The 21,672-nt window shown below is 49.8% G+C and overlaps 6 protein-coding genes across 6 annotated transcripts; 3 read left to right on the forward strand and 3 right to left on the reverse strand.

Moving 5' to 3' along the window:
• Window positions 1-265: 265 nt before the first annotated feature.
• On the reverse strand, window positions 266-1,785 carry BO72DRAFT_453006 (bZIP transcription factor). The gene is made up of 3 exons (XM_040945880.1): window positions 1,174-1,785; window positions 537-1,111; window positions 266-460 (listed from the first exon to the last, which is right to left on the reverse strand). The coding sequence occupies exons 1-3, from the start codon at window positions 1,355-1,357 to the stop codon at window positions 329-331; spliced, it is 891 nt and encodes a 296-aa protein (XP_040796099.1). The 5' UTR covers window positions 1,358-1,785; the 3' UTR covers window positions 266-328.
• A 6,498-nt stretch (window positions 1,786-8,283) lies between these two features.
• On the reverse strand, window positions 8,284-8,874 carry BO72DRAFT_453007 (uncharacterized protein). The gene has a single exon (XM_040945881.1). It carries the CDS (start codon window positions 8,597-8,599, stop codon window positions 8,444-8,446), a length of 156 nt encoding a protein of 51 aa, XP_040796100.1. The 5' UTR covers window positions 8,600-8,874; the 3' UTR covers window positions 8,284-8,443.
• A 933-nt stretch (window positions 8,875-9,807) lies between these two features.
• Window positions 9,808-12,038, reverse strand: BO72DRAFT_415525 (branched-chain amino acid aminotransferase, cytosolic). The gene is made up of 4 exons (XM_040942574.1): window positions 11,453-12,038; window positions 11,081-11,378; window positions 10,319-11,017; window positions 9,808-10,258 (listed from the first exon to the last, which is right to left on the reverse strand). Exons 1-4 carry the CDS (start codon window positions 11,682-11,684, stop codon window positions 10,246-10,248), a joined length of 1,242 nt encoding a protein of 413 aa, XP_040796101.1. The 5' UTR covers window positions 11,685-12,038; the 3' UTR covers window positions 9,808-10,245.
• A 229-nt stretch (window positions 12,039-12,267) lies between these two features.
• BO72DRAFT_440423 (putative protein kinase Scy1) lies at window positions 12,268-15,770 on the forward strand. Its single transcript, XM_040943449.1, has 2 exons — window positions 12,268-14,047; window positions 14,109-15,770. Exons 1-2 carry the CDS (start codon window positions 12,595-12,597, stop codon window positions 15,431-15,433), a joined length of 2,778 nt encoding a protein of 925 aa, XP_040796102.1. The 5' UTR covers window positions 12,268-12,594; the 3' UTR covers window positions 15,434-15,770.
• Window positions 15,771-16,251: 481 nt separating this feature from the next.
• On the forward strand, window positions 16,252-18,508 carry BO72DRAFT_390316 (dipeptidyl-peptidase III; the record flags this gene model as incomplete). The annotated part of the gene is made up of 3 exons (XM_040941804.1): window positions 16,252-16,379; window positions 16,448-17,327; window positions 17,393-18,508. The coding sequence occupies 3 exons, from the start codon at window positions 16,252-16,254 to the stop codon at window positions 18,506-18,508; spliced, it is 2,124 nt and encodes a 707-aa protein (XP_040796103.1).
• Window positions 18,509-18,754: 246 nt separating this feature from the next.
• BO72DRAFT_463257 (putative general stress response protein Whi2) lies at window positions 18,755-21,589 on the forward strand (the record flags this gene model as incomplete). The annotated part of the gene is made up of 9 exons (XM_040946587.1): window positions 18,755-18,769; window positions 18,852-18,857; window positions 19,247-19,262; window positions 19,670-20,242; window positions 20,309-20,345; window positions 20,414-20,549; window positions 20,628-20,980; window positions 21,038-21,302; window positions 21,449-21,589. The coding sequence occupies 9 exons, from the start codon at window positions 18,755-18,757 to the stop codon at window positions 21,587-21,589; spliced, it is 1,542 nt and encodes a 513-aa protein (XP_040796104.1).
• Between the last annotated feature and the right edge of the window lie 83 nt (window positions 21,590-21,672).

Below are 21,672 nucleotides of genomic sequence, written 5' to 3' on the forward strand. Positions count from 1 at the left end.
CATAACAAAAGAGACACTCTTTGACTGATCCCTCGAAGCCTAGTCGAGCATCCACCCCTTGGAGAATGTGGATTGAACTCTCCGTCTTTCGGATAAAACACACACAAAAGACAAATCAACGAGAACTATTCTAAGCAATCAAACAAGCAGGCTCTGGAAGGAGGGGCCTGGGGACACCATTTATTTGAAAACAGAAGTTGTAGAGCCGCCTGAAGCCCGAATACCAATAATACATCATTGCAGTCGTTATAGTTTGTAAACATGAGAAATGGAAGGCAAGAGGATATAAAGAAAGCCCAGCGGGGGGAAAGACATTATAGTCGCACAGTCATAGGAAAGGATACATGTGGGGAGAGCACGGACCCGACTCGGGTGTGAGGGGCCCTGTCCCCAGCGAAGGCTCTGCTGGGGTCGACGGTGAGGAGTGACCATCGCTATGGGCTGAAGACAAGGGTGGCATCTGAGAGACAGAATTAGCACCATTAACCCTGGAGCTCCAGTACCGACATGTGTCGTGTAGAGAGAGGGGTATGTACAGGGATATTGGTCTCAGGTAGGTGTTGTGGTGTTGGACAGAGATCAATGCCCGCCATGGAGGCATAACTCATACTGAACGGACTAACAATCTCATCGTCGGCATACGAATGAGGCTTTTTCGATGGTCCAGTGGCTGAGATGGCGACGGGAAGGATCGAAGGCAGGTGAGTATTGTATTCGTTGTGGTAGGGCAGATCATGGTAGCTGCTTCCAATCGAGTGATATGACGGCGGTTGACCGTAGCTCGAGTGACCATACGGGTCCAAATGCGAGTAGGATGGGTATGAAAATACTGGGGGTGGTGATGCCGAAAGCTGACGGGTACATTGGTGAGAAAACATTGACCCTCGATCATCCGAAGTGGAGTAACCGTCGTAGGACGAGCCTCGCTCACTGGGCGAGTGGCTTGTGGTGTTCTGACTGGATTTGGACGCCCGACTCTGTCGGCTACGACCTGACTTGGCCGTAGATACCGCCTTCGGTGGTTCTGATCGCTCGAGAGTTCTTTCAGGCGACGTCGAGGCTGTCGCCGCTCTCTTCTCTAGATCTTCCAAGCGGCGCTTTAACTTCTTGCCTACAGACAAACGAGATTGATTAGTCATTATTTTCCCCAGCTCGCCAAGATCAGGAACTTACGATAGTTTCTCTGCGCGATTCGATTCTGTATCCGGCGCCTCTCCGCAAGATCGGAGATCTTGGTCCAATCTTCATTAGGGTTGGCATTGGGACTGAAGGCGCTGCTGGAAGCATGATTCGATGAACTTCTCGAGCTGGAGGATTGAGGATAGGAGTAGTTGGAGGAACGATGCATGCTGGGCATTGGGAAGAGAGATGTATAAAGCTACCGGTACGTCAGGCGCAAAGTATGTGGTGGTGTTGCTCTCAATGGAAACTGAAGGGAGAGAGAGGATATAAGGTCAACTATATAGTCGCGTACTGTCGCGCAGGTAATAGCAATGAGCCTTAGAAGTTTCACAGCCTTTGCTTTCGGGAATCATGAGAGATGTGCAGGAGGCAATCAGTATTTAAAACAAAATAAAGCCATGGGTCGATCAGCTGGCGAACATGTCTGTAGCTTATGCCTGCTAAGCCCCGGGTCCGAATGAAAGTAGTCCGTCAGTGACGGTTCGATTGAACCGTTGCGATAACCGTGTTAGTCCGTGCTCCTAAGACTATTATCCTTTTATTTTTATTTTAATTTCATTGTATTTTGGTTCCCTTTTTTTCTCCCTCTTTTTTTTTTTTTTTCTCTTTTGCTTTTCCCATTTTAGAACAAGAGAATGGGGGAGGAGGGATTTTCTGGATCGGTCTTATTTGATTATCTTTTAAATCTATCTTGTATTTATTTGGTTTTTATACTTTCTCCATTAGACCTATTACCCGTGGAAGACGGGGGGAAGAGGGGGCAAGGTGACTGGGGGGGAGACGAAGGGGGAGGGGGGGAATGAATGCATGGCTCGACCATGTGTTGGTAAGGAACCTTACCCGAATGGATGCACCGATGTGCAGGGCTGGGCTGCGTCACTAATGGCTGGCGTGGGTTAGCGGCAATCCTACTCGTAGACCATGAGGCTGTTTTAGCGGACCCCCGATGGCCGACACTACCGGAATGGAGGGAGACTGGGAGAAGGCTCAAGGAAAGAGAGAGAGAGAGAGAGCGAGAGACGGGCAGAGAGAGTTACAGGCATGTTATCAGGCTGTGCTAGACTGACACCAACTTCGGGTTTGTCCACCAATCTCACCCATGTGGTTCCATACTGCACATACCGATCAGTTACGAGGTGGATCATCATCAGTAACCACGAGACGGTCTTCCCCGTACTTAGTGCAATCGGCCGCAGCATTCCTTCGGAGGAGGAAATTGGAATGACCCCGATGCCTGGTCGATCTCGGTCCGCAGTCTGCCTTCGTTTGTTTTCTATGTACAGTACAAACTGTACGAGGTACGGTATTGTACACAGTACTGTAAATGTGACATGAGGTTTCAGGAACCTTGCCTCAGCTTGACTTCAAATGACAGTGGCCTGTCGCAGTTCCTCTGAAAGGACATGAATGATCTAATCTCCAGTTTTTGAGAGAGCCGTTTATCGTACAGTATCCAAAGGACTTTTTGTTTTGTTTTTGTTTTCTTGGAAAGGAAGAACTATAAGACTGAAAAGAAGAAAGAAAACGCTGTTCTAGCGAGCATTGTCCAAAGAGGTACAGTACCTCTGCGTTTGACTCGAACCAACCGAGTTCCTTGGAGCAGAAGCCCAACTGTTGCACAGCCAAGCGCTAGGTTACCTTGGATGTCAATCCTCGCACATTTACGTCTGTGGGGAAGCTTCGCATCGAGGGCTGTACATGTACAAGCATACCTACCGCATACTAAGTACAGCTCATCCAGGGGCATGAGACGGACTACCTTGTGGATCTATAAAGAAACCACTTCAACTCCCGAAAGGGGTCTGTCTGAGCGCCCTTGGAAAGCAGTACGATGGCATGCATACCAATTAAATTCGGGGTCAGTAGAGAAATGGCCCCAATGTAGACCGATCCCCTTAGCTATGAAACAGGTACTAGGGAGATGAGTACAGTACAGTAGGTCGGCCACAGTTCGCGTGTATGGATTGACTTCAAGGTTGACATTTGACAGTGCAAGATCTGGACCCAAGGAGGGGGCTGAAAAATTGCAACTTTGGTACGGAGTATTAATGATTTGATCGGTTCCCACCCCATGTATTACTAGTATGTATCGTCGGTAAGTTTACACTCAGATATGGTGTCTACTTCCACAGCACGGTATCTCGCCAGGCCTGTTCCTCATCAGGACGTGTCAGTGATATCTGTTACTCTGGCAAGAATACTAGCTGTGGAATCTTCTAATGAAACCACGCTTCACTTTTGCGGAACAAACGAAGAAGTTTTTCTTTCGCTCTCTGGCCTCAATTGCCGTAAGGGACTCTATGTATCGAATGGCTACCGAATTCATATAACCCGAACACATGGCTGTTTGTTTCGCTGAACAGAGATTTCGCCGGTCTAATTCAGCTTAAAACCCTGCTCCACGCACGAGGTTCTTTGGTGATTCCAGGTATGCCCCAGGTTCAGCAGTCTTGTTTCGCCTGCCGCACTGAGATCTCTGTGGCGCTAATGTCAGAAGCAAACACTTATCAAATTCGTCTACGTGCTGTAGTCACAGGCTCGTTAGTTAGCATTTAGTGCTCCAATGTATAGTGATCAGGAGCATCATAGCCTCCTTGCCTTGCAAATGGCTTCCCGCCATGCATGATGCACAAGAGGGATGAGCCCCAAGCCCCAAGCCCAATCGCGACAGGGCCCTGCGTTTTCCAGAACAGGGCGCCAAGTTGGTCACGACCTATTAGGTGCTACAAGTCCCCGGGGGACTTCTCAGCTGCCAGACTCAGGGTTATTACTCCTTCTAGTGACTGCCAGCATAGTGCCTGTCTGTCGAGCGCAGGCCGGAGCCAACTGCAACAGGATATGAACACGAGCCTTGAGTGCACGGCCTTGACTTCGACCACGTTGCACCCCTTGATCTTGGCAGTACACTAAGGATAAAGATCTCACCATCTCCGAGCGCCTGGTCTAGATAAAGAGGCGCGCTGTGTGGAATATGATGCTCCCTTGCTTCCTCCATCAGCTTCATTCAGTCGCGATCATTGACCCTTGAAGAGGGCAGCCAGTCATCCTCGAATGTATGTCAGTTGAGCCATGGGATTTCCCCATTGCAGAATCTCATGGCTGTTGTCTAGGGGCATATCTCAGCGTATAAGCACAGCCCACTTCGTTTCTAAGTGGGTTTCCCCCTTCCACCCCCTCCCGGGCCTAGTTTGCTGTCTCGCAGCTAGAAACGGCCCCCGTTCTCCTTATCGGATTAGGGCTTTCCCTTTCCCATCCTTTGATGTAGGTGTACTGCCATCATCCTATATATGGTACGGTACCACCGCATGCTTTAACACTTGGTTCCAACTTGCCTTTGTACTCTGGCTATAGTAAGCCAAACACTTCAAGGGCCTCCTCAGGGGGCGGTTACGTAGCGATTGCGCTCTGTAAAAGCTTGACAGGTATGCTTTGAGAGGGAAGTACCTAAGCTAAAGGTAGTTACTTTGTTCAATTAGCCTGGCCACAGCAGTACAGGCTCCTGCCCAATGTAGATAGCGCCTACGTGCTTGTTACTGGGCCTCCAACTTGTCATGCCGGGGACGAGGCCCTGGAGGGGGGGGGGCAAGTGAGGGGAAGAACATCCCCTCACGTTCAACGGGACCAATAATCTCGCACCATTGTCTAGAATCATTTTTCAGCCCCAAATGGCACTTAGCGAGCCAACAAATCATCATTTACTCTCAGTGGGCGGGCCTCATGGCCCTCAGTTGCTCATGCTGATCATGCTATGGTACACTTGCGGCTCAATCACTTGCAGGCTTACACCCAGCTTGAAACGGGATTGCGCGAGCCTTGGGCCAGATTAATCACAGCCCACCAGATTTCGACAAGTGTGTAGGGCTGAAGAGGCTAAGGATCATCTGCGGAGTGACTGTTCAGTTACAGGATTGCGGGCCTGACTCAAAACCCGTGGCCAATGCTCCGGTGATGTTGCTTGAGTTTCTATGCTGGCCGTAGCCTATACGTAGTACATACAGTACAGCACACTGTATAATTGAGCATTGGTAGATCATATGTGAAGAATTCAACTCTTATTTCCCTCCTATAGAAATAAGGTCCCTGTTACACCTCCTCTGCCTTCGGACCATGCAACGCCTTCTCGTATAAGTGTGCCCGTCTTCTTGCTCAGTGTGCACCGTGGGCTTCCTGAAATAGGTTCAGCTGCGCTAGATCCGGCCAAACGCAGCAATCATTGGCTGCAGCCACAGCTCGTATATTCACACAGTACTGTAGCACTACCAAACCACGAAGATGGGTCGATGCATGGGTAAATAGGAATACTGTAATCTCTGCATGCCATGGCGTGCCTTGCGACTGGACGGGTTTCTTGTTCTACTAGAACCTGAAGAAGCAGGAAGGACTTCCACGGACAGCTCTTTGCGGGTGCCACATCGAAGCTTCAGGTATTTCTAGAAGACATCCAGAGTGATGTGAGACTGTGTTGCTCTGCTGCACTGCATCTGACCGCATCGGCTGGTGCGGTAGCCAAGTCGAATAAAATATTTATAGCCGAATCGGACTGACTTAGTGCAGCAGTCTTCAGGCTTTATCCAGTCCTAGGCTCTTCTAATGCATAGGCATACATACACACTATAGCGCCCCATAAAGCCAACCCTCGTCAAACCAGTTTGTACAGTACATACAATACCTTGCAGCCATACAGACAAGCCTGAAACAAGACCGAGGAGCGTTAACACCCGAGTGCAGTTTCTTCCTCATAGACTTTAACACTGCAATGTACAGGCAAGGTTTGTTAGTTATTGCTCGAAGGAATGAACAAGTCATAATGAGTCATCCGTAGCACTTGACAATATTGTCTGGCTAAAAAGCTAGGAGAAAGACCAAGAGCAAGACCCCCGCAAGACCGGGAAGAAGAACGCAAAGACAAAACACCCCAGTCGAATGATGTACTGTTCGGGAACTCCACGTGCAGTACGGTACCTAGCCATGAGTCCATGTGATGGCGCCATTCTTATCGGACCTCCACCTACCATGATTTGCGGCGGGTGAAGATTGGCTCTGGGATCTCTATCTCTATCCCATTGAGATAACAGTGCCTGTGGATTTCTATCTAACATCTCGGGCGACCTTCACGGACCCGACGATCGGTTTAGTCATTCCATGCCATGACTTCACTCGGTGTTTTCCAAATTCTAGACCGTGGTAGTCACTAGTTACCTGCGAAGGGATCTCTCAACCAGAGGTCGGCACATATGCCGTGGAGATATTTGGTTTGATCGAGTTGCTTACCAAGGTAGGAAAGTGATGTACGGCCACTAAGTTACTGTTTCCGGCCCCAATATGACAAGTTGGGGTGTTTGTACTGTACCGCTGAACTACAGTTATTGTACGGTGGGAGGAAATTGACTTCCCACCTCATCAGCCTGCCCGGACCTCCGCCCCATTGTCCAAGTTAGTTAACCGTTACTAGTTCCAGGTTCGAGCAATAGCAGCAGAAAACGGCCCCCATGATTAGAAATCCCGACCACATTCCAATTGGAACATTCAGTTTACTTGGGTACTGTACATAATTACGCTCGACCATGTGGCAATGCTTGCGGATCAGTGCCCCAAACAACTGCTTTTAGTAAATGCCACAACTCATGCGCTAGCGGAATTGATTGGTGCCATGCATTCGCTGAGCCTGCCGACCAGTTCCGTCTAGATTGAATATACGAATCCATCGCCGCGGACTAAAGCAAACGAGCCCCCACAGCAAAGACGGCCACTAGTCCGCACCTGCGTGGTCCTAGAATCCCTGTCTAGGGAAGTGGTGCCTCGATGTTACCACATATCAATAGGCCCATAGGCCCGAAACGTGCGCAACCAATTTGCGTCGCATGAATTCCGCAGTCGGAATGACTTGACTCGCTGACTGGGCCCATAACCTGCCCCCTAAACCATGCTGCACAAGCCAACGGGCAATCGCCAGTAGACCCGGAATAAAGGTCTCTCTCCTACTCTGACTTATCTTGAAGAAGGATGAGTTAGGATCGACGGCATCTATCAGGGTATGGCATCGATGGGTAAGCACTCTTGTAATTGGGCCACCACAGGAGAGCCCCGGAAAAAGCCACCGGCAGTGGGGAGAAACGTTTAGTTGACAGAAACGAGCTACTATGGGGTCCCGGCGGATCAGTATGGGTACTATGGGATGATAAGTTAGCGCTCGAAAAGGCCCACGACACCCACAGTGATTATCACCAACGCGTCTAGTCACTCGACTCGTGGGCGACTAATGCAGAAGCTAGAGCCTCAACAAAGTGCATTGCCTTGGTGGGTATATTTTTCTTAGAATCATGCCTAGGGTTTCAGGGCAGCTGACTAGCGGGTGACCTGCAATCTTAGCGTGATGGTTGTCGGAGGCCTTCAGACAAGGGCCTAATTGATTGATTAATAATGATTTATGAATCATCACCAATTGTCGGACTCGGCCTGACCGAGAGACCGATGGTCTAGGTGATACAGTTATCACTTAGTATCGTGTTCCATCTAAGTGTGCTACAATACTCAATCTTCCAAGTCCACTCGGTACCATGGTAGCACAGTTATGACTCAAACAAATGGAAATAGATTGGAACGATAATCACTAAGGCTCAGACTCTTGAACCGCACATGCATCATTAGCTTGTGACTGTGCGGAGTATTACCTCGCCTTTGTGAAGGAGATGATGCTAATCAGAAACGGTAGTCTTTGAAGACGTCCACTGATGCTGTTCCGATTTTTGTTGTATAATATACAGTGTATACTGTACAGTACATTACTAGAGTTTTATATGACAGCACGGTACAAGAGGTACAGTAGATCTAAGCTCGAACTCCGATCGTCGTATAGAACAGTCGCAAAGACTGGCAGCGAGTCAGTAATTTGTTGATCAATAGTTACTCCGTACCCTCGAGCAGTACGTAATCATCTGCCTCCTTCATTCTTCTCCTCATTCCGCCGCTGGCGTAAGGCCACCCGTGGTGGCTTCTTTATAAGAAGCTTCATCTATGATTTCAGTCGTCATCAACCAATAATTCAGCCGGTTGTTTTGGCATGGAGTACGTTCAGAAAGTATGGTTGTATTGCGCGCTTGCCCCCCCCCCCCTCTCGCACCTTTCCTTTTCATCTGGTTTTTAGTTATTACTTTTCTTTTGTTCAATTTCTCCCCCTTTCTACTCCAAAAGAAATGGTCTCGGCAGGACGGCTGTTCTAAAGGCCGATAGCGTATCTACCCACGGCGGAGTATCTACCGACTCATCCGAACCATTGGGCATGCCCCCAAACGATCCAAGTCAGAACCGAGCTGAAGTTGGAGAAGTGGAGCCATGCCAATGGCAGGACGTGGACAAAAAGAGTTGCGGCTCCTCGTCCCCTCCATATCCGTACAATCAGAAAACAAGCACCGGGCATGGGCCAGTTTCATCTTCACCCATGACATGGCTCATACAGGCAGAGGCAGACTGCAACACAGCCTTGCCTAGCTTTCTAGGGTGATTCAGGATCAATTAGTATTGCTGTTGGTTGAATACTAGTTTGTTTACCGCGGATTACAGCATGGCCTACAAGAGCTGAGACACTGGAGGCCAACTAGTGAAATCACTGCCCGCGGAACGGATCCTGCCGGCACGTTGTTGCCTGGTAAATCTGTCTAGGTGCTGACTTTTGATGGAGTCAACTGTCTAGTTTATCTAGGCACTAGGCATCCATATGATATGACGAGTCTAGTCGAGAGCTACGAAGAAATCAGTCCAGAAACAGTGATCTTTCTGAAGCGTAGATGATATCTTAGAATTGTATTCGATTGTTTATACGGTGCATACCAAGGCACAAGGTACTACGTATACGCATACGTATAGTACAGTACTGTAACTCCTGGCTATACTACCTGCCAGGTGCTGGGAATTAATGGTTGCCTGGTGGGGCTCAAGATGTTAGCGTGCTGATTGGCTTGCTCGCATAAACATGAGCTCCAGGCTCGGAACCTTTGAAAGATGGTTAAGGCGTTGGGTTGGAAGTTGGAACTTAGTTGGGGATGATTATTATTATTTTTATTATTATAAATCACTTACGAGCCTGACTAGTTACAGTAACTAACTAACGGACTAATTACTAGCCAGATCTGGACAGCGACCTTCCGAGCCTCGAGGACTGAACTGTGAAAGAAAGGGTTCAAAGTGGATAGCGAGCGGCTCGGTGGGGTTGATTATGAGCTGTGCGTATTACAAATTCTACGGAGTAGTCTGTCAGTCAATGAATGAGTTTACTTACCTAGTTGATGGCACGCTAGCATGGGCTAGATCGATTCATCGGTGATGGAGTCTTCGGGATCTTCGATAAAAACAACAAAACTACGTGGTTTGTTTGCTCCAAGAATGCTACAGAAGATTGGAACCTTCGCATATCGCTCTGAATCTCAGTCGGTTGGCGACGAGTCGACAAGCGTAATGTGCAAACAGTTCTCAGCCCGCTCAAGGTAAGTTCGCACTGTGATGTAGAGAGTCTCCATTTATAACTTAGCCTGCAAGTTATCCGATGGACGGCTTTCGATAAGGTGACATTCCATGCTACTGCCCTCGTTATATGCTGGCCTCGAACATCCAGTGGTGGGTCGCTGGAATGACAATGTGGGCCTTATTCAATGTCCTGAGACCTAGCGTCACCGATCGGCTTTCTCTCAATGTCTGTTTGCCTAGACTTGAACATGATAGCTCGGTGGCGATGCTTGCCGTGCATTTGGCCCCGGAACGGTGTCTTGGACGAGTTGGTATACAGTAAAATCTCCGTCTGAACCAGAATCAAAGTCGCAGGAGCACTGAAAAGATGAGTTTTAACTGCTCTAGCCTCAGGTAACGCTCAGAGATTAACCATGAACATATTGTTATTTGTGTTTTCGGTCCATCAAAACCACCATGAGCCATACAACGCCCCTTGATCTTGAATCAAACGTTTTGATTCGTCTATGGGAGACGACATAAACCACGCGCGCGCGCACACACACGCACCCACACATGCAATGATTGTTGAGAACACATCAACTCCTATCCTTAAATCTGACTCTATAGGACGTAGCTGTGATAATCGTTAGCACTCTTGCAAAAGCCGTGTTCAGGTCGGTAGAAGAATTCTCACCTCCACGGATGCTCCTCGTCACCATACTGAATACCCTCGATCCAGTTCTTCATTTGCAAGGCGATTTCCCCAGCCTCTTCGTTTTCCTTCAGACCGCAGTCGACCAGCTGACCCTTGTAGCTAATCTTTCGTACGGGGCTCACAATGGCCGCGGTTCCGGCTCCGAAGACCTCAATTAGTCTTCCCTCCTGAGCTGCTTCAGCAAGCTCAGTCATCCTGACTTTGCGCTCTGCGACAGCCCACCCCTTTGGCACCAGTCTTTCCCTTGCCAGAGCCAACACCGAATCTCTAGTGACACCTTCAAGGATTGTCCCGTCTAATGGTGCAGTCACCAGCTCCTTCTGACCAGTTTCCTTGTTCTTCATTGCGACGAAGAGATTCATCGTGCCAACTTCAGTGATATACTCCTCCTCTCCGAAAAGCCACAGGTTCTGCTGGAAACCCCGGGAGGCAGCTTCGAGTTGAGGCAGAACACAAGGTGCGTAATTCGCACCTAGCTTCTTGTCTCCCACGCCACCGGGCCAAGCGCGGACTGCATAGTCGGTGGCCTCAAGAGAGATAGCCTTGAAGCCAGTGGGGTAGTAAGGGCCAACAGGGCTTGCGATCACGAATAGAAGGGCGGAACCTGGGGGTCCGACACCAAGAGTCTTTTGAGTGCCAATCATCGTGGGACGCAGGTATAACGAGTATCCTCGAGCACTACAAGAGCAGGGGTTAGCCATGACTGAAAGCTGCCGGAAGAAGAATTGCAATTGCACATACTCCGGGATGAATCTGCTGTCCAGCTTCACGAATTCTCCAATCAGTTTGGTCAGAGCCTCGCCGTCGAAGGTGGGCAACGCAATTCTGGAAGACGACTTGTTCAAACGTGCCATATTCTTGTTCGGGCGGAACAGCCGGATTTGGCCTTTGTTGTCCTTGTATGCCTTCATACCTTCGAAGCACTCGAATGCATAGTGAAGCACACAGGCTGAGGGGTCGAGGCTCAGGTTCTGGTACGGAACGATCTGGGGGGTGTGCCAGCCATCAGCCGCTGTCCATTCAATCGAAAGCATATGGTCTGAGGGCGAGAGAGCGTTAGCGAAAATCGAAGACGAACCGTGTCAGGTCATTGCCAATGCCGAATGTCCATACCAGTGAAGGTCTTTCCGAAGACAAGGTCCTTGGCGGCCGTCAACTCTTTGGGCGTGCTCGTCTTGGTAACTGTAAGCTTGGAAGGATCAAGACCAGCTAAGCTGGAAGCAGCAGTTGGTGTTGCGCTGAAGCATCTCTTCCATAATTGACTCAGTGCGGAGTTTTGGGGGGCGCCAGGGGCAACGAAGCTCTGTAGTAACGCCCGACGGCGGGCAACCTGGAAAGATCGCATCGTGAGCGTGATCCGCAAACAATGTGAAGATAATGAAGTAGAGAGCACTCAATCAACCCTGTGCTGCACTATCACCAAAGACTGTTGAGGTTAATTTGGGGGTTGGCGGTTGCGGAGCTTTAAAAAGGCGGAGAAAAGCACTTGATGACTCTTTTTCAACGGACCCGGGGCACAACTCCGGAAGATCCACAGATAAAAGGACTTAATTAGTATCTGAAGATGGCTTATGCCCAGACCACAGATTGGAACGCGAGGCCGCAATTTCTAAGTCGAGTTTGCTCCAATTGTGCTATCACAGATCACAGCTGGGTCTAAAGCTCTGTGACTTGTTCGCCCTTGGATGAATTGACTATCGCGCTGTCATTGGAGGCGATCTTCCGACGTCGGCGTCGAGCGGCACAGATACCCGGCAATAATCGATCTAAGAAGGCGGTCAGCTCGGAGAGCTCCAGTTGTTTTTGCCTGGGCCCCGGGCCCAGTCCAACCACTAAACTTAGGCCTTTGGTGCGTGCACGTGACAGAGGCCTCGGGCGGCCAGCTGCCCGCCCGAACACTGAATGATAACTAACTTATCCATGTGGAATGCCATTCATGACATGAATAGAGAAAGGTGAAGCGGAGAAAGAGATTGGAGAATTTGGAAGCAACAATACGGCGACCTGGACTCTACCCTTGAACTGAGGAGACCTCTTCAACCTCAGTTCACGAATATTCTGTTCCTGTCCATATACTTCCCCCCTTTCCCAATTCATTGCTGCGTCATCACTTTATTCCTCTTCCAGACTTGTGATATCTCAATTCTCCGAATATACGCCCTCCCGCATAAGCTTCGCATTGGATGCAGTGGAACTAGTCAATAGTGTTTTGATCTCTCGCAAACGGTCATATATCTGGGTTGATATAGGCGAAAATGTTCTCATCGGCGCTCAAATCTCTGAGCTCTAACATAACATCAAACTATCAGGTCTCTCCCCACCCATCCGTGGTGTCAGGACCCTGGAAGATCCATGACGGCAAGAAGAAGTCCACAGGCACAGCAGCTTCGATCTTTATCTTCGATAAGAAGGTTCTCGAGACCCGTTCAAGCGGGCTGGGCAATCGCTCCAGTGGTTCCACTAAGAAGTTGCAGGAAGATGTTGTTGACCGACTGAAGCGAGAAGCCGGCACTCTTGCACGGCTTCGACATCCCTCTGTTCTTCAGGTTCTAGAACCTCTTGAAGAAACGCGTGGCGGTGGACTTATGTTTGCCACTGAACAGGTTACTGCCTCTCTTGCTGGACTTCTGCAGGCCAAAGATGCTCAAGAGAGCTCTGCTAGGGCCGCATCTGATGTCCGTCGCGGAGGGTCTAGCCGTTACATGGTGGAGGATCCTGACGGAACGCGGAGACGACGAGATCTTGATCTTGATGAGTTAGAGATCCAGAAAGGTCTGTTGCAGGTGGCAAAGGGTCTCGAGTTTCTGCACGAATCGGCAGGGCTCGTTCATGGAAATCTTAATCCTGAAGCCGTCTTCATCAATGCTAAATCAGACTGGAAAATTTCTGGGCTGGGGTTTGCTGGCCCTCCAACTGCATCGGACTCACGATCGACGCTTCCACCGCTTGCCTTGTCAGAAGTACTCTATCAAGATCCCCGCTTACCGGCGTCAGTCCAGTTGAACATGGACTATACCTCTCCGGACTTTGTGTTGGACTCAAATGTTACCCCCGCCGCCGACCTTTTCTCACTTGGTCTAGTGATTGTGGCGCTCTATAACTCACCCCATGTATCTCCATTGCAGACACACTCAAATGTGAACACATACAAGAAGCTTCTTAGCTCTTCATCCACCACCCCTTCCCAAGGCAACAACTTCTTGTCTTCGGGCACAATCCCAAGAGACATCCTCGCTCATGTATTACCCAGATTGATAACTCGAAGGCCAGCCCAGCGACTAAATGCTCGGGAATTCCAGCAATCCCCCTACTTCGACAATATTCTGGTTTCAACAATTCGTTTCCTGGAGTCTCTACCAGCAAAGAACCCGAATGAGAAGTCGCAATTCATGCGCGGCTTGCAACGAGTATTACCCGAGTTCCCGGTCTCTGTATTGGAAAGAAAAGTTCTGGGAGCTTTGCTAGATGAGATGAAGGATCGTGAGCTTCTTCCTCTTGTCTTAGGTAATGTTTTTGCCATCCTTCAACGCATCCCCAGTGCGCGGCGTATATTCCCCGATAGGGTAATACCTCAGTTGAAAGAGACGTTTCCGGCTGGTAAGGGGGCTCACCAGGAGCGTGACTCCAAGAAGGATGCTGGGTTAATGGTGGTTCTGGAAAATATGAACATTGTTGCTAAGAACTGCTCCGGGAAGGAGTTTAAGGAAGGTCAGTTATCCGTCAATGTTTTCAATGACTATGTGACATGACCGGATTCTAATTTGAACAGATATCCTGCCCTTGATCCGCCTGGGACTTGATTCACCGACACACTCGTTGGTAGATGGTGCAATCAAATGTCTCCCAGTCATTCTACCCGTTCTCGACTTTAGCACTGTCAAGAATGAGGTCTTTCCGCCGATCGCTGCAACCTTCAGTCGCACAAATAGCCTTGCCATAAAAGTGCGCTGCTTGGAGGCGTTCGCTGTTCTCTGTGGCGGCACTGTGAATTCTGAAGAAGCTCTAAGAGATGACTTCACAGGTGTTGGCCCAGAGAGCGTACCGCAGTCGAATAAGTCATCGATTCTGGACAAGTATACAATACAAGAGAAACTTGTCCCATCACTGAAGGCCATCAAAACAAAAGAGCCAGCTGTCATGATGGCGGCACTGAATGTGTTCCGACAAGTCGGAAAAGTGGCAGATACTGAGTTCCTTGCCTTGGAACTTCTCCCAGTCTTATGGAGCTTCAGCCTCGGACCTCTCCTCGATCTTCGCCAATTCGGCAGTTTCATGCGCTTGATCAAGGATCTTTCCTCTAAAATCGAACGTGAACAGACAAAGAAGCTGCAGGAACTTTCATCGGCAGGCGATAGCACCAAGTTTCAGAATAGTGCCGTGGGATATCCCAAATCCGCAGGTGACTTGAATCAAACTGGCGCGGATGCACGAGACACCTTTGAGCGTCTGGTCCTAGGACGAAACCCTGACAGCCTTGATAGCCAAGATACCGATCTATGGAGCACCGCCTCTGCAGAGCCCTCAACGAAACGACCTCCCATTCCAAGCACTTCATCCACCGGGACATCTTGGTCGCCAAACGTTGCTAGCCCTGTTTCCAAAGGAGGCATGCTACCAACGCTGTCGAATCTCAGCATGCGGTCGGTCACACCTGATTACAACTTAAGCTCCTTTCCCTCCTTGCAACCTGCTGCTAGAACCAGCTCGCCCTCGACTCCAGCAGTTTCTACGCTGCCCACTTCTCCTCCCGCCCTTCAATCGTGGTCCTCACCGATTTCCTCAAACCCCCAACAGCCTCTTCCGGGGTCGAGGGCTTCGAGCAATGGCTTAGGATCGTTGTCCGGTCTCAGAGTCAATAATGGCATATCTGGACAAGGGTCGCAATCTGCTCTCAACTATGCTGCGTTCTCAATTCCTCCCCCGCCAGCCGGCCTGGGCCAAGTCGGCTCCCTGACGAACCCCACTGGCGCGTCGAATCCCGTGCGATCCCCTGTCGGTGGCAATATCACATCCACTGCTTTCCCCAGCAATGCTTCAGTTCCACCGCATGGAATGCAAAAACAAGGCCTTGACAAGTATGAGAGTTTGCTATGAGGTGTATGGCCTGTGCTGTTGCGTGAATGCCGTTTGTCTTCTTCCAAGCTTTATTGTTCGATATTTAACCGAGTCACTCAATGTGTGTTTGCAAGCACCGCAAATGCATGTAGGTTGCCCACATACCACTGCCCGATTATAACTGTAACGTACGACTTTGACTGGCAGCGAAGAAAAAGAATGTGGCCCCTGGTTGTTCTGTATATGACTTACGAGGTATGGGAATGGCTGATCCAAAAGATTGCTGTCCAGTACATATCACATTTTTCTCGGATGATTTGCACTCATAGAATTGGCTGGCCCAGGTTTAGTGAGGTATCTCACGATTATGTATGAGTATATTCAATAGAGATATATCTAAACAGTACCTAGTACTTTACGTAGTTACGTAGTTACGTAGTACGCTGACCGAACAGAGTGGACCTTTCAAAGAGATTATTAGCCCAAAGCTCCACTTCTGCCAAGCACCCTCAAATCGTAGAAAGCTTAGACTTGCAAGCTGAGGTGACTGGATTTCTCCATACTCGGTAAGTTACTCAATAGCAGCTGCGACTGGGCAGGAAGAAAGCTCAGACACCCTAGGTAACGTTAGTCTTCAAATGCACTCTCTTCGAGGCGCCTGGAGGCGCTTTCCGTCGGCCCACCGCCACCCCTCCTGCTTCCGACTACCGCACTTACCCCTCAATCCTTACCACCCCATCCGGTGGTCCTCTTCGTCCCGGCCCAGCAACCTGTCCTCTACAATTCCCCTTGATACCGCAGATACCTCAGTAACCACAACGGCGACAACAACAACAACAACAACACCGCCGATCGACATGGATGACAAAGTGAAGCAACATTATCTGGCTGACTCGCCTCCCTCGGTAGTCCGCTTAGAAATTAAGACACATTTCGATAATCTAAAGGATGCAAAGCTGCGTAAATATGCGCATTATATGAGCCGGTTCGGTGCCAACTCTCTATCTGAGCGGCCACGTCTCGGGGAAGCTAACATGAGCAACCTCTCTCTAGCGCCGCTTTTGCAGGAACTCGAATCACACTTCGGCAGGTTTCTCCAGAGTCAGAACCCATCTATGACCTCATCGTTGAACTCCATCGGACCTGCAATGGAGACTGGAATGATCTTGCTCGGAGATCGAATGTCAGCGATGAGCATCTTCGCTACTTCCTGGAATATGCCGCGCAGTTTCTCGGCAACTGTGGCAACTATAAGGGCTTTGGCGACTCTAAGTTTATCCCCCGTTTGCCCGTTGAGGCCTTTCAAGCTTTAGCTTCTGCCTCCCCCAAGACAAAGGAGGCCTTCAGTCGGGCCAACAGCACAGGAGGTGGCATCTATGAGACAGATGTACAATCGCGTATGCACTTGGGTTACGTAGAGGGAAATCATATGACTACGTATTATCCTGATTCGCCGTCAATCACCAAAGAAGAAATCACAGCCGTCGGTGACTTTTTGGAGCAGAAAGGGTTGCCGTTGGAGAATACGCGACTGAAGAAAACTGAGACTGGGGACTTCGAACTTCTAATCGCTTCCGGTGTTTCCTCACCCCCGGCACGGGACCGAGATTTGGGCTATGTCGATAGCTTCGATCTCGATGGCAAGTTGAAGGGCCACAAGCTTCGCCTCGTCTTTGGCGATCATCGAGAGGAGATGGCCAAGGTCGCGCACAGTATCAAGCAGGCTTCTCTGCATGCTGCCAACGACAATCAGAAGCGGATGCTGGATGCCTACGCTCTCTCATTTGGTTCTGGCTCCATCGAGGCATTCAAGGAAAGCCAGCGGATCTGGGTAAAGGACCAGAAGCCAGTATTGGAGACCAATCTGGGTTTCGTCGAAACCTACAGGGACCCTCATGGGGTGAGAGGAGAATGGGAAGGATTCGTTGCTCTGGTAGGAGTTTCTGTTCAACACGTTCTTCATGTATGGCACGGCGGTTCACTGGCTAACTCGAACAGGTCAATTTGGAGAGAACCCGCGCTTTCGGTAAGCTGGTTGACAGTGCTGAGACCATGATTCCTAAATTACCGTGGAGTAAAGAGTTTGAGAAGGATAAATTTCTCAGCCCCGACTTCACGTCTCTTGAGGTGTTGAGCTTCCAATGCTCTGGCCTCCCCGCTGGAATCAATCTTCCCAATTATGATGACATTCGGCAAACCCTTGGATTCAAGAACGTTTCCCTTGGAAATGTTCTCAGTGCTAAAGCACCCAACGAGCCCATCCCATTCATACCCGATAGATACCTCAAAGTGTACAGCGAAAACCGTGATGCTGCGTTTGAGGTTCAGGTTGGCATTCATGAGCTGCTTGGTCATGGGACTGGAAAGCTACTGCAAGAGACGTCTCCTGGAGAATATAATTTCGACATTTCCAGCCCTCCTGTAAGTCCCGTGACTAACAAGCCTGTCACAACGTGGTACAAACCTGGCCAAACCTGGGGCTCCGTGTTCGGGGCTGTCTCTTCGTCTTATGAGGAGTGTCGTGCAGAATGCGTTGCAATGGTGCTTAGTTGCGACTTTGAGATTCTCAAGCTCTTTGGGTTTGGCGACGGCCAGGTGGACCTTACGAACGATGCTGGTGATGTTCTCTTCGCGGGTTACTTGTCGATGGCTCGCGCCGGTTTGGTTGCGCTCGAATTTTGGGATCCCAAGACCCAGAAGTGGGGACAGGCTCACATGCAGGCCCGCTACAGTATCTTACGAACCTTCCTCGACGCTGGTGACGATTTCGTCAAGCTTTCCTACAGCAAACCGGATCTTTCAGATCTAGAGATTCACCTGGATCGGTCGAAGATTCTGTCACATGGCCGGCCGGCTGTGGAGAAATACCTGCAGAAGTTGCATGTGTATAAGAGCACTGCGGACTTCGACTCAGGCAAGAAGCTTTATGATGAGATCACCTCCGTCGATGCGTGGTGGGGTAAGGAAGTCCGCGAGGTGGTGCTGAAGAATAAGGTTCCTCGCAAGATCTTCGTCCAGGCGAACACCATCCTCAACGGAGACGAGGTGACGCTCAAAGAGTACGAACCTACCCTCGAGGGTATTATCCAGAGTTACGTCGAGCGCGACGTTTAGCCATTTCGTCTGCAGACAGCCTCGGCAGCATGTTTGTTCTTTACACTAGATCCCGGCCATCGGATGATCTATAATTAGCCTGTGTCCAGGGCATGCAGAGCATGTGCGAGTGCAAAATTTGCCAAATCAACTAAATCAAGCGATAAAGATGACTCACGCTGTTTGTATTCAAGGCAAGCCGTCGAGGCAAGCAGCCCTTGCAGTTGAGCAATTTGAAGTAGCGCTTGCGGTACGAGCGAGGTAACCATGCGAGTAAGAAGAGTACGTGCGGGCAAGGTTTCATACTATGTGTATCAAATCAAGCGGTTAAGGGGAAGTTAACTTAACTTTAATTTGGTAGTAGTCAGAAGTAAGCTCTTATCTAGAGTAAGCAGCCCTGCAAAGCAGCCCTGAAGATGAGTAGGAGAAGGTACTGAAGATAAAGAATGTTGTGAGGTGGTGGGTATTGCAATGGACGGTCATGTGACAAGGGACTGAACAAAGCCATTTGGCTTCTCAAAGGTGCATGTTCTAGGTAGAGTTAAGGTCGCGCGAAGGCAAAAGTATAGTCACAGGCACTGTGCAGTACTACACACATTTCGTATGGTCAGTCACTAATTGCAATGGGAATGGAGCTGGGGCGAGAGGACGGATGGGCAAGGGACGGACTAGCGACCGACCACTTTTATCACCTTGAGTAGCTACTCTGGCTTACTAGTACCGCCTGAGTTAGTAGAGTACTTGGTGGTCACTCAGTAGTTACCCGCGCGCTCAGGTCTGTTATCATTATTACTATTGCTGTTTTGCTGCTTTGCTGCTGTCCCTCCCTCCCTAAATGCTCCCTGCCGCCTTTCCTCTCCTCTCCTCTCCTTCTCCCTCTTCCACCCCCTCTCTTCACATTCCTCAGCGTCACCACCGCCCAAACTAGTAATCCGTCTACAGATACCCCCTCCGTCTAATTTTGCTTTTTCGCTATTTTTGATTCTGCTAGCATCCTTTTCTGATAGAACCATCAAGGTCGAATCCAACTACCAGCCTCAACTGTTATGTGCCAATACCCTGAATAATACAGATCGAGGCACTCACCCCAAAAGACTCCTCCTGATCGTCACTGCACATACCTAAGTCTCCTACGACCGACGACCGACCAGTAGACGACTGGCAAGACCTTCACAACGACAGACGCCGAGCGCTCACCTCCTGATTCTGCCACAGACCTCGTCACCTTGTCGTGGTTACCGAATTCCTCTGGCTCGCCTCCCACGGCGCGGCCGCATCATCGAACGACGGACTCCGTAACGGAAGACCAGGACGAGGACGACTTCGACTTCTATACTGCACCACCACCCCACTCTCCTTGCTCGGAGGCTTCCACTTCCAGCTTTTTTCCATCTAATCCTCCTCCTTTCTCGTCTCTTGTTTTCGTCGCGGCGTCGGATTCCAATCGCGCAAAGGATACTGTCACACCGTCCGGCTCCACCCTCACCCCAGCTCTCGTTAATTCCCTACCCAACGAGGGTCTCAGACCGGAATCATCAACATCGTTAGTTGCCGAAGTTAAAGCCTCACTCTCTCGAGACATCAAACCAGATTCCTCAGCGAAGGCAGCGGAAGAAGGCGAGCCTCCTCCACCATATACCGAAGGATCAAGTCCACTCGAGTCTTTCACGTACGTCATGGCTGCAGCAGGAGGCGCGTCGAGTATCATCACCCAGGTACAACAGGCTGGAGGGCCGCCGATCAATACATTAGGAGGTATGCAAATTCATCAGTTCTCTGCACCCGGTCAAACAGTTCATGGCTGATTCGTGCTATCTACAGACATTGGTGGCGATGAGCACATTACTCTAGACCTTAGGTATGCGCGGGTATTCTTTGCTTCGCAAGCAGGTAGCATCTTGATCCTTGGCACTGACATGTCCGAAGAGGTATTCGATTTACACTTTCCCGCGATGAGTTGTTGACTTTGCCGGAATTTGTTCTTCTGTCATTGTTTCCGAACGGCCTCCTCCCTGATGGACACATGGGCACTTTCCATGAAGGTGACATTTACCCTGTTGACGTAAGTGACTCCCTGCCGGCGTATGTGTGGCCATGACTCTGGCTCCCTGGAACCTATATCTCATACTGTCATCTCCAGTACGATCCGGCTTCTTTACAGTATATGCTGGATTTCTTCCGCTCGGTTGCCCAGTCAATTCCGTCTTCTTCGCCTTCCCCTTCGACCTCCCAAGATGTGGATGTGCCCCCCGATTCCATGCAGGCATCTGCCAGGGACATGCTTCAAGATCGGGCTGGCATCATTGTCTTGCGCGAAGATTTGGACTTTTACGCGATACCTCCTCGCCCTGACATAGATCATGCAGAGATGATGGAAGTCAAGCGCGCGGCCGCGAAAGCTCTGCTGAAGCAGGATGGAATATTCTCTGGTTTGAGGAAAAGCGACGAAGCAGGTTCGACCGAACAGCATCTGATTGAGATGCTTACTGCAGGGTAAGCTCTCCACATGTTCTATGCCCAAGGAAATTAGTGTATGCTAATGATGTCTAGCGGGTTCGATCGTGATGATCGATGGGGCCACCGTGCCCCGGAGCCTAATAAAGCAGTCATTTGTAGCTTGGCATTAGCCAAGCTTCGAACTGACATTCGAAGTGATCTGGAGAATAACAACGCGGTGGGGATGGCTCAAAAGCTCCTTCTCTTTTGGCGGAAACCAGCAAGGAGATGTTGGTGGGAAGGCGTTGAGCTACATGATGTCGAAGGGGTAGACGGCAAGGTTAAAATCTGGATTCGGCGAGTATGGACACTGGAAATGGTAAGACTTTCCCGCAAAATCCCGGATCTACAAGTGCTTCGCTGACGATGATGCAGAGCGTAATTGGGCTCCGGTAGCCAGAGACAGTAATTTTTCTCCTTCTTGTTTATTATACTTCCCCAAACATCTATATTGATTGTCCTTAGCCGTACATCGCATCTGTCTCCCCATGTTGTTGGTGCATGTTAGATCTTTCACGCGTGAAGTTGGCGACTTCCCGCGAAATCCCGAGTCTTCTCAACTACCGCATGGTACGCAAGGGAAATGGGCCGTCGCTTCTTATGTAGGTTTTTAGTAAGACCTCTGGAATGATTCTCAACAAGGTAGCCTGAAAATGTCGGCTTTTACAACCTCAGGGCCATTATGGATT

The sequence above is a fragment of the Aspergillus fijiensis genome, assembly GCF_003184825.1.
Source record: "Aspergillus fijiensis CBS 313.89 unplaced genomic scaffold BO72scaffold_82, whole genome shotgun sequence".
Classification (NCBI taxonomy): domain Eukaryota; kingdom Fungi; phylum Ascomycota; class Eurotiomycetes; order Eurotiales; family Aspergillaceae; genus Aspergillus; species Aspergillus fijiensis.

Bases quoted from the DNA above. Each gene is read 5' to 3' on its own strand.
- BO72DRAFT_453006 (XM_040945880.1), bottom strand. From the start codon at position 1,357: ATGCCCAGCATGCATCGTTCCTCCAACTACTCCTATCCTCAATCCTCC. The intron at 1,112-1,173 runs GTAAGTTCCTGA...GTTTGTCTGTAG, and splicing joins AATCGCGCAGAGAAACTATC to GCAAGAAGTTAAAGCGCCGC. The intron at 461-536 runs GTACATACCCCT...TCTGTCTCTCAG, and splicing joins TACCTGAGACCAATATCCCT to ATGCCACCCTTGTCTTCAGC.
- BO72DRAFT_453007 (XM_040945881.1), bottom strand. From the start codon at position 8,599: ATGCCCGGTGCTTGTTTTCTGATTGTACGGATATGGAGGGGACGAGGA.
- BO72DRAFT_415525 (XM_040942574.1), bottom strand. From the start codon at position 11,684: ATGCGATCTTTCCAGGTTGCCCGCCGTCGGGCGTTACTACAGAGCTTC. The intron at 11,379-11,452 runs GTATGGACATTC...TCTCGCCCTCAG, and splicing joins CTTCGGAAAGACCTTCACTG to ACCATATGCTTTCGATTGAA. The intron at 11,018-11,080 runs GTATGTGCAATT...CTGCTCTTGTAG, and splicing joins GACAGCAGATTCATCCCGGA to TGCTCGAGGATACTCGTTAT.
- BO72DRAFT_440423 (XM_040943449.1), top strand. From the start codon at position 12,595: ATGTTCTCATCGGCGCTCAAATCTCTGAGCTCTAACATAACATCAAAC. The intron at 14,048-14,108 runs GTCAGTTATCCG...TAATTTGAACAG, and splicing joins CGGGAAGGAGTTTAAGGAAG to ATATCCTGCCCTTGATCCGC.